Source organism: Melanotaenia boesemani, chromosome 10 (genome assembly GCF_017639745.1).
Source record: "Melanotaenia boesemani isolate fMelBoe1 chromosome 10, fMelBoe1.pri, whole genome shotgun sequence".
NCBI classification, from domain to species: Eukaryota; Metazoa; Chordata; class Actinopteri; order Atheriniformes; family Melanotaeniidae; genus Melanotaenia; species Melanotaenia boesemani.
Window position 1 is genome coordinate 8,141,234 of NC_055691.1, and position 17,842 is coordinate 8,159,075.

Below are 17,842 nucleotides of genomic sequence, written 5' to 3' on the forward strand. Positions count from 1 at the left end.
CCAGAGATGTCCCTGCTCCTCTGTCGCCTGGTCTCTAGCTGTTCAACAATGAGGTCCTTAGCTCGCCGGCCCTCATTGGCCCAGGTCCCAGGCCACCCTCCAGAGATCCGTTTCCAGTCGTCACAGCCTCCCAGCTGTCCTCCAGAGCCATGTCACTAGGACACTTTGTCTTGGCCTGTTAATGAACTGTTTCTGTGTTCCGTCTGTCTCCTGCCTTGTCAGCCTGTATTTGGGTCCTCACCTCCGCCACACCATGACACAGGGCATCAGTCAACACCTGGACAGTGTGTGGTGTGGAGTGGCAGTGGTGGATGAAACAAGACATGATGTGAGGGCTGGATTGGATTCAGGTCTGGTGAACGGGCAGGCCAGTCCATAGCATCAATGCCTTCTCTCCAGCCATATATGCATGAATAATATAATATTAATCTAACAAGCATTTGGGTTTATATGATTTTGGTTAGATCATATAAACAGAAATTTTGATTGGGTCAAAATCTTCACATTTTTCATAACTGCAAATGTACTTCAGATTCAGATCCTTTTTTTTTCTTAATTATCTTAGGACTTACAAATGTAACTGTTTCAAAACTTGAATGTCAGTTTATTTAAACATTTTTGTTTTTGCCTCTTTCACTGAATATAACAATGTAAAAGCTAAATCCATAGTTAATAAAAGTAATGAATCACAACTGAATTAAGCAACAAAGCATTTTTCAAATAAGTAAATGTGCCCAGTGTTGAAATCAATAATTGCATATTTTACTTCATTCTCTTATATACCAGCTGAACAAGGCATGCATTCATTCAAAACCAACATCAACTGGGTTGTGTGAATGAGAGTTCAAGAGGGTCATCATGAGGCCAAGTGTAACAACAAAAGGGATTTGAATACCCAGGAAACAAAGTGACAGAGCAGAATTTTCCAGTTTATTCTTTAAATAAACAACTCCATTAATTCAACTTATACTGTTCATGACGCTTTTTAACTGACAGTGCATTGTATGTTGATTTGGAGACATTCTTAACCTTGTAAATTCAGACAGACTAAACAATTATTATCAGACACCTTTATTACATCACCATTGGGCTATTTTAATAATTTCAGGTCAATTTTAAACAAAATAACAAATAACTATGCAGAATATTGTTGCATAGGTCTGTATCTGAATAGAAACTTTTCCTTATTACTTATTTATAAAAGTGAAAACGTTGTTTTTTAGTCATTTCGGTAATGATAATAATTAATACTAATTGAGTTTATTATATCTTGTGTCTTATACCACGATTGTTATGTCTGTCTTGTTTTTCTTTCTTTTTTTCATTCTCATTTTCATGAGTCAGCACTTTTAATTGTTGTAGGCTGTGTGAGAGACAGAAAAGGGAGGGTGCAGTACGACCATTTGCAAAGGCATATATGCACAGCTCTCTGGGATTTTTGATGTATAGCCTTATGACTTACTCTATTTTGGCATTTATTTATGAATGTTTACGAGCATCTTTAGTTGTTGGCTACTCATACAAGAGATATTCACTCCCTGTGTTCCCCTCTGTTTCCCTCTCACAGTTTTATCCCCTCTCAGTTCCCAAACCTGTCACTTCCAGTGAACGGATCAGTGAGTTGCCCAGCCTGGTAGAAAATTGGATTTAGCATTCTTCAAAGAGACCGGCAGTCTGTGTAGGACCCGCCTCTTCGCCCTACAGTATGTGCCGTGACGTCAGCGCGTAGCATGACCTCCGCTGCTCTGTCCATCTCAGTAGAACGTCTGTCATCCGCTTAGTAACCACCGTGGTAACCACCGTGAACTCCGTACGGGAAGGGCCTGTCAAAAACAACATAAACGGCGCCTTATCAGCAGATCACCATCCGATATGGAAACGGCCGTCTCGTCCTCCAGCCAGTGCGGGTAAGACTGGATGTTGTTTGAGGGGAGGGGGGTGGGGGCTGAATGGAGCGTCGTGGATGACATCGTACATAGTATCACATGTGGTGCGTAAAGGTAATTTGTGACATTAGCTAAATACAAATTATGATCTGTCCTCAGATACCAGGCAGTTAAGATAGAACTGTTTATTCTAAGGATTATAGCAGCCTATGAGGGCTTTCCTTCTACCTCTGACGTCAGCTTGTCGTAAAGGTTACAGGTGGTCTGTGGTATATGCTCATAGCAAAGATGATACACTCCTTTCCCTTTAATTAACGCGCTGAATTCCATTCGTTCTCGTCAATTCACTTAACAGGCGAGTCTTGTATGTTTCTGCTTTAGAACCAGGAAGCTTAGCAACAGCCCGGTCTGGTCAAACTCGCTTTTTTCCGGGACGAATTAGTTGAGGTGTGTCTGCCAAAAAGTGTGTGGCATGCAGCCCAGAGGCCATTCCATTCCGCTGTGTGCTCCGGGAGCGTTGCTAGCAGGTTTCCACAGCACCACGGACAGCTCCTCGAGGAATTCGCTGCCCCCGCAAGAAACCTCGCGAGCTCACTTCCTCCATGCTGTTACATAACACAGTTCTCAAGGCTAGTGTGCATCAAATGCACATGTAAGGTATGACTGGAGATCAATGAAGTTATATGTAGCTTCAAATTAAGTGGAAAAAGCAAACATCATTACAAAGATCAGAAATACAAAGCTGCCCCCCCCCCCCCCCCCCCCCAAAAAAAAAAACACTTAAAATAAAGAACAACATCCACTTAGAATAAACTACCCATCACTTCAGTTGTGGACTGAAAACTGGAATAAATCTGTTGAATCGAAGTCTTTGAGACTAGTTTATCTTGAACTTAATATTTCTCAGTCACAACAATAGTTAGTAACTAAAATTTATAACCAAATGCCATCATGCTGTAAAGAAGAAGATTTGTACTTTCACTTTTGCAGAGTTAAAGTTTTGTGCTGTCTTCTTTCATTATCATAAAATTACAATTACATCTAGTCACTGAATGTAGTTTTACATTTACCTTCATTCTTCTTTATAGAGGAGTTTTATAGCTAGACTGCATGTTGCACATGACTGCTGATGTTTCCATCTTTCAGTTTTATGGGTTTATACATCACTGATTTTAAAAATATGTCCCCAGATTATATAAATTTCTGTCATTCATTCCCAGCAATGGCACTAATCAAGCGAACGTGTCTTTGTAGGTGTTTATAGGCAGCTCTGTTGTCACTACCTGTAGAAACACAACCATGCAAAACAGAAGGTATACACTTTTAATTCTGAGATTTGATGGATCAGGACACAATTAAAAATAATTATCTAGTTATTACGTGCTTTTAAAATTAGGTAAGCCTAAGATGAACAATGACACATGAGATGTTACCTCAAAAGGTAAAACAACCTGATTATTCATGTTCTTTTTCAATAGAAGCTTTTTCCTGCAACCCTTCCAAACAAGTCGAACACTCTTTCAATCTTATTGTACACTGCCCTGAATGTTAACATTTAACATGCTAACTGAAGCCCGTAGATTCTTGGGTTGCTCTTGGGTGTTTGGTGCTTTCGAATTTTCTGATCTGGGGGGGAACTTGCTAGGATATCCACTCCTGAAGACTGTCAACTTCGCTGAATTCAATTCAGTTCAGTTTAGTTTTGTATAAGTAGCAGTTTACAACAAAGTCATCCCAAGGCACTTTACAGACATAATTAATTCAATCATTTTATTGTGATCCAATTAAAACAAATCCATATTAGTCCTACACTGTACAATGGACATTGTGCTTTGCCACATGATATAAGGCTTTGTTTAGGCTATGTTTTAAAGGTGCATTAATTCAGAGAAAAAAAAATCATTGTTTAGTTATTTTCACACACTGTTTCTGCACTTTGGCTCGTGTGTTGCAATTGATCAGAGATTGTACTTAGATAAATTTAAAGCTTGGTAAAGAACAGAGGATATTTTTAATTATCATTTCCAGCCCAAGTGCAAAAACACCTACTGTTTGATAAAATATTTGCATATTAATTTTGAATTAACTTTAAAAATGGGCACAAAGGGAAAACTAGGAAAAACAGAGGCTGGTTAGATGATAGGTCTAAATTGGGTTTGAAGTCATAAGGCTCTTTCCTTCCTCAGATTGGTGAGGTGAAGTCTGCAGCGTGAAGTGTCACTCTGTATTAATAACAAAGCTGCAGGCACTGAGACAACATAACAAGGCGATAGTTTTACAGACAGATTGACGACTCAATTTACAGACTAATTCAGACGTCGTTCAATGCAGCACCTTGAGAGAAGTCAAATCAAATTAACCTGATAATATGACTTACAGCCTTAAAGATACATTATGTAACTTTCCAACCTTAAAACTCCACTTTCTGGACTCATTTGATAGTACAGTGACATCTATTATGTGCATTTCTGGAGGCTGAGAAACCACAATATAGAAAGTTTTTCTTCCAGGACGCAGCGTCCCATTGCTATGTTTTGCTTTACACACACACTCTAGCAAGTGGATATCAACACACCACACACACAGCCATGGTGTGTGGCCATTTTGAACACACACCATGGCTTATTCAGCAAAGAAATGCAAAAAGACATTATCAAGAAGAGAAGAAAAGAAAGGGAGAGAGGGACAGATAATTAATACGACAAGAGTCAAGATAAGACCGACTTTTTCTGGTTGGATAGGGCTCACAGTACAAGTAAGATGCAAGATAGATGCTGAGTTAGCAATCACAACACAAAAGGAACACAACTGAACTTTGGCAGATTCTCCGTGAGGCACCACCTAATGATGGCTAATTATTACATCCGTCCTGCATCCTACCACTACTCTGTCCTCTCTCACACCAGTAAAAGTCAGTCTGGTGTTGACATTTGTCGTCTCTCTTCTTCTGTCACTTCTGTCTCTTTCTTTTCCTCGCTTCCTTTAATAATGCCCTCCCATGTTTCTTTGAAGAATCAGCCACGGTGTGTGTTCCATTTGCTGCTGTGTGATGCAGTAAAGTGAAGTAGTGTCCAAGATAAAATAGTTGTGAAGTGTGGTTTCCCAGCCTAGAGATGCTGAGAGGTAACAACAGTTCCACAAATATACATAATAAATGTCCCTGAGCCATCAAAACAAGTCAGAAATATATATTTTCAAAGTCAGAAAAGTTACATAGTGATAATTTAAAACGTGAAATGAAAACCAAGGATGTTTCTATTCAGTTGCTGTGTATTGCTGTGTAATATTTTGGTAGGTTATAATCATGTCTCAGTGTCTTCTGTTTTAACATTATATAAAGAGAGTACAGTATATTCACTTTTTTGTTTTGCTTATTTCTGAAGCACCAATCATATTCATGTCAGAAGAGATGTTGCAGGTATTCTTTCTATTGCTTGACACACCTTGAACCATTACATTGTACACCTTAGCACTAATGTAATTTATAGTCTTGAGATCTATTTTTAGACATGAATGACTCGAATTTCTTAGGATAAATCTCAATTTTTCATGGCGTTTAAACTTTTTTTCTATTTATTAATATCACAATGTTTTTAAATGTTTTTCATAATTTCAGGTACAGTTATGAAGAGTACAAGGAGACAGCAGACTGGCTGTTGGCCCACACTGAGAAGCGTCCTAAAGTGGCAATCATCTGTGGTTCAGGTCTGGGCGGTTTGGCTGAACTGCTGGAAGACAAGAATGTGTTCCAGTATGAGGATATTCCACGTTTCCCCACCAGCACTGGTAATTTGTTTCTTTCATTCACAGTGGAGCTTGAAAGTTTGTGGAAATAATGCATTTCTGAATAAGTATGACCACAAATGTCAGCATAGTTTCACACAAGTTCTTAAATCAGATGGACTTGTGAGGTGTCTTTAAGTTGCAGAACTTTTTCAGCATGCAACCACAGATACACAAATGTCATATTAAACAGCAATAGCTGTAGCTGTTCTGTTAAAAGTTCTGCATATTAATGTTGAGGAATTTTTGTAAATTCTATTTCGGCAGTGAATGTGAGTGACTTACTTTAGGTTCTTCCACAATGTTTGTAACAGATAAAAGTATGATCTTTGACTTAGGTGTTCTAAATCACTATATTCATTTTTCTTTAACCACTCATCTAGCATTCACTGATATGGAATTAACTGTTTAATGATTTGTGCCATGATGCACTTACATAAACATTTTGTAAGTGACCAATTACTCAAGTAAAACAGAAAACTTAGTAACACCTGATTGTTGTAATACAAACTGAGAACATCACTGTAATTTAGGACTAGTGGTTTACTCGCTTCCTTTCAACTGAACAGATGCATGAATGAATTGATGAATAATTTCTTTCAATAAATAAATGACCAAGAGTAATAATTTTATTTAATTTGTTCAGTTCACTTTGAGGACTTGTGTGAAACTGATGAAGTTTTCAAGTTCAAATTTAAAGGCTGAAATGTTGACTGTTCTTAGGGTTTCACAAACTTTGAAGTGAAATGATCTATGCTGCTTCAATACTGCACATAAGCATGCTTGCAGCTGTTCAAATTGTGCATTGCTGTGCAGTCCCGGGACATGCAGGTCGGTTGGTGTTTGGGAGACTACAGGGCTGCGAGTGTGTTTGCATGCAAGGGCGTTTCCACTTCTACGAGGGCTACAACATGCACATGGTAAACACTGTGTAATGAATATTAATCACTGTTTTGGAACATTTTTTATGCAATACACTAATATCTGGTAAATGACGATTAACTGGCTTTACTTAATGAAAAACTAACTTCTGTGCTATTGGCTGTGAGAGGCTTTTTTATTGCTAAGCTGTGCTGTCAAAGGAATGCTAACTTGCTAAGTTTAGCTATGTAATTTAGTGTATTAACATACTAATGTTTTCTCTCTGACACTAATCACCAAGTACAGGTAAGGAGAATGACAATTGTTTTAGTGTTCAAATAGCTACGTTGCTTTATTGTAGGTGTTTTTATCGCCCATTCAACTGACAGTTAAATATTTATCTAGATACAGTATCCAGTTAGGGATGACACTTTATTAAACAATAGGCTACCATTTTATTTTAATTAATGCAAATACATATTTTTAAAAAATGTCTTACAAAATTTTTGCATTCTCATCTTTAATTAAAAAAGCAAGATATTTCTATAAATGTGATATTTATCACCTAACCTCAAATATATATATTCATTAAAAAACAGTCACAAACATTTTTTGTACTTCATAGCACAAAACAAAAGTAATTTGATGGTTCGTGTTGGACATATTTCATTCTGGCTCACATTTGTTAGTAAAAAATTTTTGAGTTGGTATTTTTAGGCAGTAGATGCAGCAGTTACTATTGACTTTGCCTAGTTATAACAGTAGTGGTCAAGATCTGGTTGTAAAAAGTTTATAGAAGGATGGCACATTAGGAACTGCCAGCAGTGATGGTCAGATATATATTCATTCTTGCCTCTGTTTTCACTGGAGCAGGTTATTGTTGATATTTTATTCTGACAGTAGCACTGCTTTCCATCTTTAATCATGTTTAGTATCTTTAGGAAAACATTTAGAAAAAAAGTAAATATGGAATTGATCCATTGACTAGTTTAAGACACATTTGATTGTTTTTAACATTAAAATCAGGTTTTGGTTTGAATCACAATCAATTTGACACCCTTAATAAGACATTGTTCACGCATATTACATCAGCTTTTCTTGCCTTTTTGATTGTTCGATATGCTTCTCACTGACACAGTTTGCCTTGTCCTAAGTCAGCTCTCTTCTATCCTTTTAGTCTACACAGGGTAACTGAACTAAATCTGGTGGTTTAAACTTTGTCTTTGTCAGTGAAATTAAGGAAATATTCACAGGCTCTGCAGGTGTGACCTAATCTTTAAGCCTTGGGTGTGTTGAAAAGCTAACTCAGTTATGTTGTCCCAGAGGGAGTGTCATTTGAAGATACATGATTGATTTTGTGTAAAGTCCCTTTCAAAAAGACACTGACATTGGTGAAAGAATTAAGGTTATTACTCCTCAAATTTATTGGCTCAAACTGGACTTTATCATACACAGTTGATGTATCCAATCAGAGAAAACTGCTCTCTGAAACACATAAGATTTTATCACATCATTAGTCTGCATATAAATTAATGCCCTAATGACTTCTGACCATCACTTAAAAGAGGATGAATAACTATTTTGGCTAACGATTTACTTTGTTAAATGATCAGCAATGATGACAGTGCGGAATGACCAGTAGTGGGACTGGTCGTTGACCTTTGCAGACTCTGCATTCTGGTTTTATTTTATTACCAGCTGTGACGTGACATCCTCACGCAGAAGGATCACATGACTCCACAGAATCATAATATCCAGGTTCATGCATGAAGTAAGAGCAGGACAACTGTATTTCTATTGTATTTAAGTCACTGTTTACTTTTGTTTTAATTCCCTTGTATCACACGTGCATGACATGTTTGTTTCCCTTTTCTGTCTTGTCCCATCTGTAAAAGACAATCATACTATGTTTCACTAAGTTCCTTATAGATGTGAACAAAAGAGAAAAAAAAATGTTCCATCAACAGAAGCTACAGTCATTTTTGTTGTGAATGTTATGCCAGAGTTGCCAGACTGTGCTAGTATTAACAGTCTGTAAAAAGCAGACTTCCTTTACTAGGTTAGCCAATGTAAGTAATATAAGTTGATTATAGTGATTATACAGTATATTGCACAAATACAAACACCATGGAGATATAGTCACTGTTAGAGATCGGGCACTATTGTGAGGTGACAAAATTGAAAAGATACTAAAAAAATAAATGTGCTGACTAACATAATTGTACTGCAAATAGCAACGTGTTGAATATTAATGTAAATGCAGCATAAATACCTGCAAAATTATTAAGTTAGCTGGGATTGGCTATACTGTATGGTTTATGCAAATGTTATTGTAAAAGTTTCATTTCAAACTTTTAACAGGAAGTTTGTGAAATGTTAAGCAAAACTTTATTAGCATTCTATAACATTCTGATGTTAGCATTTAGTTCTTGCACCATGCCGCTAACATGGCTTTAAACCTTTTATAAGTGCAGTTATGTGTGATTTAGTTTTCTTATTTGTCACCTAATGGAGGGAGAATAAATTATAAATCAGCCCAAGACTGGAGGCACTCTGTAAATATACAAGCAAGTATACTCTCATGTTTCATCAGGTCTCAATGGATTAGTGACTGAAACCTTCATGCAGGCAGGTACTGTCATCTGTGAGCTTTTTGGAAAATAATTTAATAAGGTCAGCTGAGCATTAACAACTCTCCTCCAGTTTAACCACTGACAGTCTTGTTAATACATAGCTTGCTGTGTCACATTTTATCCCTTAAAAGGGCACAACTCAAGTTGCATCACACTGCCCTTGTAAAATGCAAAACTTAAATCTAACAGGACAACATTGCAAAGTGTCAACAATGACCTTATCAGGATACCAGAGTTCTTGAAAATATTTCTGCTCTAACTAACAATATACTTTAATTCTATCTCTTGAAAAATGTTAAATAAAAAAGACAATTTTCAAATGTGACTTTATTAAAAAAGGAGAAACTAGGACAGCAGCTGTTCTGTAAAGCTTAGCCCAGTCCCAGATGTGTACAAAAGCCTATAATAATTTAAAAAATCCTACAGTCTAATGACAATATTACATTAAACATTAAATTCTCATGGGATGTGTTCCTAGGTTACCTCCATCTTATTCTGTGAAAACAATAAAAGTATGACTGCCTGTTCTGCATATCATGTTTGTCTCTCCAGGTGACATATCCAGTGCGAGTCTTCTTCCTGTTGGGTGTGGAAACTCTGATTGTGACAAATGCAGCAGGAGGGCTCAATGGCACTTATAGTGTGGGAGACATTATGCTCATTAAGGATCATATCAACATGCTAGGCTTTGCTGGGCAAAACCCTCTCTGTGGGCACAATGATAAGAGGTAAGACACAAATCCCTTTTACTATAAGCTTGAATATGCATCATGTACAATGCTGTAAGGCCAATTCATGCATATAATGTTGTTGCAGGTTTGGAGTGCGTTTCCCTTGCATGTCTGATGCGTATGACCGAGATCTGAGAGCCCTGACCAAGCAGACAGCAAAGGAGCAGGGCTGCGACAACTTCCTGCAGGAAGGCATTTACTGTATGCTGGCTGGACCAACATATGAGACCATTGCAGAGTGCAGAGTCCTGCAGACACTCGGGGCTGATGCCGTAGGTTAGTACAGCTCAGTCTCGTTCAGTTAGTAAAAAAACTGTAGGAACTACTGGCCACAACAAATTAGAAAGGCCTCAATATTTTGTTATCTCTTGTCAGACTCACTGTGTTATGCAGATAAAAGCATATCTGCTGGTGCAATGGTGGTTTTTTTTGTCTTTGAAGCCTAACATGAATTGACAATACATAAACTCATGAGCTTAGTAAAATTAAAACCATCTTAAAAGTTTTTGCAGAATGACCTAGGGAGATTTTCTCTTTCTTTTTTCAAGGATACTTTATTTCAACTAGATTTCTTCACACTAAGCTATTGTGATCCATTATTAGTCAACAATTCTGTAACCTTTTAAACCATACACACTTCAAAGCAACTCCACAAGCTGTAACTTACAAAGAAGCAGATCACAAAGCAGATCATATTTATTTCCCAATCCCTGAACAATCCAACTTTTTTTTTTTTTCATTTACTTCCTCCCACATATATGGGTAACCCATCTTTAGGTTAATCTGTAATTTTCTCTTTGGAAGTTGGAGTTCACGCATAAATAATCCTATATCACATGTTTATACCATGGTCAGGGTGAATAGCTCCAGGCAGTCTCCACTGCTGTAAATTAATATGCCAGATAATTCTTTGTCATTTGCACTGGGTTGCTGCGGACACGTCAACATTAGAGGTTCATTAGGGAAATATTAGGAATATGACAAAGTTCTTCCGTGCCTCATAGTCTGAACACCATAAAATGGGGATGTAACACCTTGAGGAAGTACACTGTCCCTCTGAACAATAGAGTAAATAAAATATGAACATGGCCACTGGGCTTCAGATGTGAAGCCAGTGAGGGAGGACTTTAAAGTGCTCTACCACTGAAAATAGTGAGCTTATTATTTTTTCCCACAAGTCATCATGCTTTCATAAACTGAATTCATTCATCCTCCTTCTTGTGCTTTAGGTCATCTTTAAAACAACTCCACCATTTAATAATTAGTTGAATAAAAACGTTTTTGTTTTGACTAGTAAGGTATTATTTTTTTCAGCTCTACCTTATCATCTATCTCGTTTCGACGAGAAAGTGCAAAGAACCAAAATGACATCGGAAAAATACAGAATTTAATGCTTCAAAACAGCAGTTCACTTGATTATGGTGACTAATGTTTCTAACATACAGTGTATTCGCTGTCTTTTGGTGTACATTAGCAATCATCACACATCCTGTTTGTTTTTGTTTCACTGGGCTGCTGCAGCACAGAGCCTATAATTTGTTTGTGAAGGTGCTGATATGGATTTGGGGGCAATGACACGGTTGGTTATCTACCCAGTCTTTTTAAACATAGTGTCAGATTATATTCAGTGTTTATCAAGCTCATATAATGTCACTTGGTTTGACCTGATCGCGTTCCAATTGTTAAATCATATTTATGGCTATATTTACTGGAGTAGTAGAACAACAATGCATTTGTAATGAAATCCTGTTGCATGGGGCCAGGGAGAGACAGCAGAAAGCCATGACAACTTATTTTAAGGCTGTGCGTAAGCCATCAGTAATACAACAATGAAAATGCAAGCAACCGATAATATAATATGTGCCAATAATATATGCAAAGAGCCCAAAAGAATAAGCACAGAAAAACAAACAAATAAATAAATTTGTATGTGCACAGAAGCATCATTACATGTGCATCTATTCATGCAGAATCATGTAAATAAGAAAGTACATCCTCTTTCAGTTCAAAGTTTTTACATATAAGGTGGACTAAAAACATCTTGCCTTTCCCAAAAATTATGTATTAGATAATTAACTAAAATAATTAGAAAATTATGTAAATACAATCTCAGATTAACAACACATAACATATGACACTATATCACTTTTGTTCTGAATAATATTATCAGTCTTTCACATCCTTGTGAATTAAATATGAAAATAAATCATTAAAGCGTAATTGAATATGAACTCACCTTTGTCTTCTGCCCAGGTATGAGCACAGTCCCAGAGGTGGTGGTGGCCCGTCACTGTGGCATTCGTGTCCTGGGTTTATCCCTCATCACCAACAAGGTTGTAACAGATTATGAGAGCAATGAGAGGGCGAACCATGAGGAAGTGCTGAAGACCACTGAGCGCCGGACCCAGGACCTTCAGAGGCTTGTCAGTCACCTGATCAATAAACTGTAGCAACTTCATCTAAGATCTGTTTGTAAAGTTTCCAGTCCTACTTTGTTTTCTCTAGTGATTGGATAATTTTAGCTTTGAACAAAAGTTGAGAAGTATGTGCAGATGGTGAGTGGTTAATGTTGAAGGGATAGGTTATTATAAAAAATAAGGTAACGTGGTGAACTACAAAGCTATAAGATACCGAGTATAAAGAGAAAAATATGATGAATTTAACTTAGAAGCATTCATAGTGGATGAGTTTTGTTGCTGGTTTAGGACTCAGTCATGGACCCTCAGCTATAGCTTAACACAGCTTTAAAACTTAAAGTACAAAATATAGCCGTTAGCCACTGCTCTGAATTATTTTGGGTTCTTAGTAATTGTTTTTATGCATTTTGATTTTGGTACTTGTTGACTTAACACAGCCCAAAACTTTTGGACTGATAATAATAATAGTTATTAGAGCCTATAAGACACTTATTAAGAGTAACACCAGACTGACAACCTATATTTTTTCTGTCATTCCTGTTTAAAGGTTTCAAGAACATTTTATTGTCAAACCAACAGGCTGTATATAAAAACTTGTTTCCACTCCAGTGGCTTCATATTCTGCAGTTTCATCAGAACTCCTCTATTCACAAATGAGCACGGCAGCTTTTAGTATCAGTTCTCAATATGCTGGTAAACAGTAAAAAAAAGGGCTTTTCCAGCTAAATAGCTACAAAGAAGGCAAATATTTTTAACCAAATTACAATCTTTTCCTAAAACTCACAAAATATTTTTTATTATCCTAAAGAATTATTTTATGATACCTAAAACAAAGTAGTTGTAGTACTTCACTCTAACCAAATATCAAAGCAAAATTAAAGAACAAGAATGAAAACAAGGAAATTAAAGTACAGTTGTGCCGATTTATTGTCAGTGAGAGGGCTTATATTTGTGAGTCCACTGACTTTTCCCTACCTCCCCTCCAGCTGCCTTAAATAATGATTTTTGCAGCATTTCCCAGTGGTGTCTAATATTGCTTCAACTTGCATGTCAGGAGCCCAAAATATACACTGGTTTGAATCTCAAAGACAAGATAAATTTGATTAAAAAAACAACTGAATTTGACTCGTTTGGAATGAGAAAAATTTAGCATTGCCCATGGGTTCAAGAACTGCTGATTTGAAATGTAAATTTCAGCATTTCACTCCACTCTCCTCATCTTTGTTTTTTATTTGGTTTTATAGAATTTAGAATGGATAGTACCACAATGATCAAAAAGTGTGCATTTAACTAATGACACCATTAAAAAAATACATAGAATTGTGCTTTAATGCACTTTCTCAGGATTTATGTCTAAGGACTAGTGACTACATCTATCTTTTATAATCAGTTAATTTCATTTTCAGGTGACATTGGTGTTGTCTGCCACCATATTCAATAGTGATGTCATAGGACACTAACACACCCTGCAGTATTAATCTACCTCATTACTGCGAGGTTACTTAACACATAGAGTGTAGATAGAACAGGATTTTCTCTAATAACAAGTAGTGCATGTCAAATATTTCTGTAACACTGGTTTAGGGCATGTGGAGAAAGCAGATCTTTTTTCATAATGACAGTTACTGAGCATGACTAAATACTGAGGATGACCTACTGATTTTTGTGTTTTTGTTTGAATTTTAATCAGGTATTATCAGAGTTCAGATCATGATGTACAATACTAGTATACCATTCCATTATTCTATTTACTCCTCTCTCAGAGACTCCATGTCAAGTTTCAATAACAGTGATAAGAATATAGTTGTAGCTATTTCACCTTCACTGCTATATATTTCTATCCTGACGCTTGTGCTGCAGGGTGGTTTTAGTGGTGTCTTAGTTGATCAGCAGGGAAAATGTTAGACATCTCTGGCTTAATCTGCATATCTGAGTATATGCAAACGTTATAATGAATGTAAGAAGATTTTATACTACTGATGCTAATGAACACACACTTTTACATGATTATGATGTGATGAGCAGCATGTTTCTCTTTCTGATGTAGACTCACCAAGCCATTTAATCTCACATTAAGATCATAGTCTGTCACTGAGCTTCATTTTCTGTACTGACTGTATTGTATGCTATATAGGTTGGGCAACTTTCATAACTAAATGCATCATCTACATCTTTGAAATGTATTTAGAACACATTAGCCTAAACCCAGTAATTCCCCTTAGTCCTTGGTCCTGCTGCTTTGTATCACGTGCAGACACTTAAGTTATATAGAGTCCCTTCTGTTTTGGGGCTCAAGCCATATTTGTCATGTCATTCAATTCATGTCATCCCCCTACACCCCTGGTGAATTATTAGATGATCACAGCAACTTGTGCCCAAGCTCAGTTTCAACCCATGGCCTCATCATTTGGCCCTATCTCTAAATTATGCAGAAGTAAGGTGGCCCTTTCCTTTGAGTAATCCTGGAGTAATGTTCATCTACATCCTCAATTGTGATATTAGGAAACATTTGGATGGCTAGATAACCATGACTCCTTGATATGGAAAAGAGAGAGGACACTATACTCTGTACTATCTGTATAAATGAAAAGAAGAATAGTAGTCCCAAGTGGCATGGCCAAGGAGGTAACTGGGGTTTGGCTAAGGTGGAAAACTAGGATTGGAACACTGTGTGCTTACGGACAGACCATAACATGTTTCTTGAGAAGGAAATGCATTACTGCCAACTCAGACCAATAATTATGATAGCTGCTATTTACAGAGAATATAGTGCTTGCTATTAAAACTGCACAAAAAAAGAATTATTTTCCTATTAATTGATGTTGCTTTCCACTTAGATTAGAAAAGAGTTTATATGTAGAAAACAATATATATTATTTATTTATTAGTGAAAAAGTAACTAATTTAATTATTTTAAATCTAATCCTAAAAGCTTGTCCAATAATAAAGGATAAAGCTCCTAATTTTACTGGACTCACAAATCAACACAAATCAACAGATGTTTATTAATCTAGTTAATCACTAAAGACATAATCTGATTTGGCACGAATACCTGAAGTCAAAAGCTAATTTTAGTCAAACAGTTGTGATTTATGCCAGTTTAGCTGCGGCATTTGGTTGAGTTTTACCCTAAGAGACCACAACACTGCAATATCAGGCAGAGATATAATACCTGGACCTGCAGTTTTCAATCTGCTCTGCACTGAACCACTTGCCAGATTCCCTTGGCCGACTCATTCATTAAAGTAGAAAAGGTCAGATAAATCTAAGATCAGCAGTCCACTTCATTGGCCATTTGCATCAGTCAGAGAGTCAAGATGCTAATGGAAGACTTAAGGCCTAATTCTGCTTCATTCCATTTGTTTGTTTTATCTTCTCCCAAAATTTTCATTTCCAAAAGGCCTAAAAGTATGTATGACTTACATGGGTGCTATTTTCTGTACACAAATGACTCTGTTGTCTAATCTTCCTAATGTTTGTACTACTTTTTGCCTGAATAAGGATTGATTTTCATATCCAGTTTAATCATACTTACTGTATCTAGGTCTCAGGTTGAAACCAAGTACACTTATATAATAACGTACATAATAAAGCAATTAATTTTCATGCCAAATGTTGCTGCTGTTAAATAAAAAAAACTACAGATGACATCTGGACACCGGTATTTTCTGCCACAGATGAGTGCACATATTTGTGTTTGGGTATTTGTGTGTGTGAGTGTACAGCACACAATAAGTCAATATGAAACTTGTGTTCAAGGTGAAAAGGAGATTCTTCCACTTTCAGTGATAATGAGGATAGGAGAACAGGCAAACACCTTCCTGCCAACAAAATACACACCTCATCTACACACCCACGCACTGTCTGTATCTCCCTCAATCTTTCACTTTAAACACACCTCAAATAAATGACGGTGCTGTAAGATTGAGATGAAATGGAAATGGCTGTACCGTGCCGTTCTCTTACATAATTCATTCAGCATGTAGCAGAGCAGCCTACTGTGGAGCTGAAATATTAATACAAATGAAGCAAGCAGTTAAAAAAATAACACCTATACTAGTCTCTGCTGTGTTTACACCTCACAACTAAACAGCACAAGGCAAGCCAACCAAGATGTACATGTTGATGCCAATATCAGACTCCCAGCTTTGGAAGGAGTGGAAAACTGAAGACACACATAAGTACAGATGCTTGAAGTGTGTTCTTACTCCACAGTCCCACAGGCTGACGACATGCCTCATCTGTAATGTAATGTTGATCTATCTATTGTCGCTATGCCAAGTGAGCATATAGGTTCTTCTATTGATTCTTACAGGGTGCAAAGAGTAGCTGAGGAAATAGAGCAGGACAGCTATGCTGAGTTTACATTCTTAAACACCATTACACACTTTTTCTTTTTGTCATTTCACAAAGACACACAATGCTTTTCAGTACTGTCATGTACCTGTGCTCATAGTCTCTGTGAGACAGCAGTGATACTGTCCTGTTCTGTCACTCATACAAGCAACAACATCAGTGAAAGAACGTCTCTGCTGACTTTCACAGGCTGCCTCCAAAACCAGCTGGCTGCCAGTTTCTTGTCAGCATTGTACCAATGTGTAGGGTGGAGCTGGAAAATTACTGCTCCACCTCTATGGAAATGTGACAGGTCAAGTTCAACAATACATCATTTGGAGCGATAGTGCCTAATTGTTTTCACTAGATCATTTAAATTTTTTGACAACATTTTCAGTTGGAACTCATAGCTTGATTCATGACACCAGAAACATAAAATGCAAACAGTCACCATAAACTGCAGTCTATACTATAGCTTGGAGCTACCATAGAAATATAAACTACATTACACTCTGTACAATCAATAACTCTCATACAGCACATTAGTACCATACAAGAGACCCATGGTCTTGCTAGCTTGAGAGCTAACACTGGCATACAGCAAACCAAGCTCAGACTACCACACACCAAACTAAACCAAAGTAACATAACAGTCATTCACATTGGCATTCTTCCATTATTTATTGTCTAAATTAACCCCAGTCCTCTGGGTTTATACTGGCAGAGAGTGGTGCATTTGATAACAAATGGGAAAACAGAATTTATAGATTCAAATTCAAGATCACAAAAGACTGCTGGAGTGGAATCAGCGGTAGACTGTAGAGCTTTTACATGTACTGTAGACTTTAAATAGAAAGATAATCACAGGTGCATTAATCAGGGCTCCATTCCATCTAGAAGAAGTCCTGCTTTTGTTCATAATCTACAACTTACAAGCATGCACATTTACATTGCAGTCCTCATTATTCAATATGAAATTAACATCACATTCTGAAGCATTTGTTTATATACAAAAGGCTACGTTGTCCTTGCAGTATTCAGCTACAATTCTACATATTGCATGTTTTCCTAATATTGTGGAAGTAGTTGCAATGTATTCTGAGATAAAAAAAAAAAAAACACAAAATAATAATGATAATTATAATTTTTTTTTCTTTTTTTTTTTTTGGATTAAGTCCCCTTTATGTAAGCTTGGT

The 17,842-nt window shown here is 36.8% G+C and overlaps 1 protein-coding gene across 1 annotated transcript; it reads left to right on the plus strand.

Moving 5' to 3' along the window:
• The first annotated feature begins 1,213 nt into the window (after positions 1-1,213).
• Positions 1,214-15,959, plus strand: pnp6 (purine nucleoside phosphorylase 6). The gene is made up of 6 exons (XM_041997363.1): positions 1,214-1,907; positions 5,503-5,672; positions 6,486-6,589; positions 9,716-9,891; positions 9,980-10,170; positions 12,148-15,959. The coding sequence occupies exons 1-6, from the start codon at positions 1,873-1,875 to the stop codon at positions 12,342-12,344; spliced, it is 873 nt and encodes a 290-aa protein (XP_041853297.1). The 5' UTR covers positions 1,214-1,872; the 3' UTR covers positions 12,345-15,959.
• The last annotated feature ends 1,883 nt before the right edge of the window (positions 15,960-17,842 follow it).

Excerpts from the sequence above, each read along its gene's own strand:
- pnp6 (XM_041997363.1), top strand. The coding sequence starts at position 1,873 with ATGGAAACGGCCGTCTCGTCCTCCAGCCAGTGCGG. Across the intron at positions 1,908-5,502 it reads TCGTCCTCCAGCCAGTGCGG|GTACAGTTATGAAGAGTACA; the intron begins GTAAGACTGGAT and ends TCATAATTTCAG. Across the intron at positions 5,673-6,485 it reads ACGTTTCCCCACCAGCACTG|TCCCGGGACATGCAGGTCGG; the intron begins GTAATTTGTTTC and ends ATTGCTGTGCAG.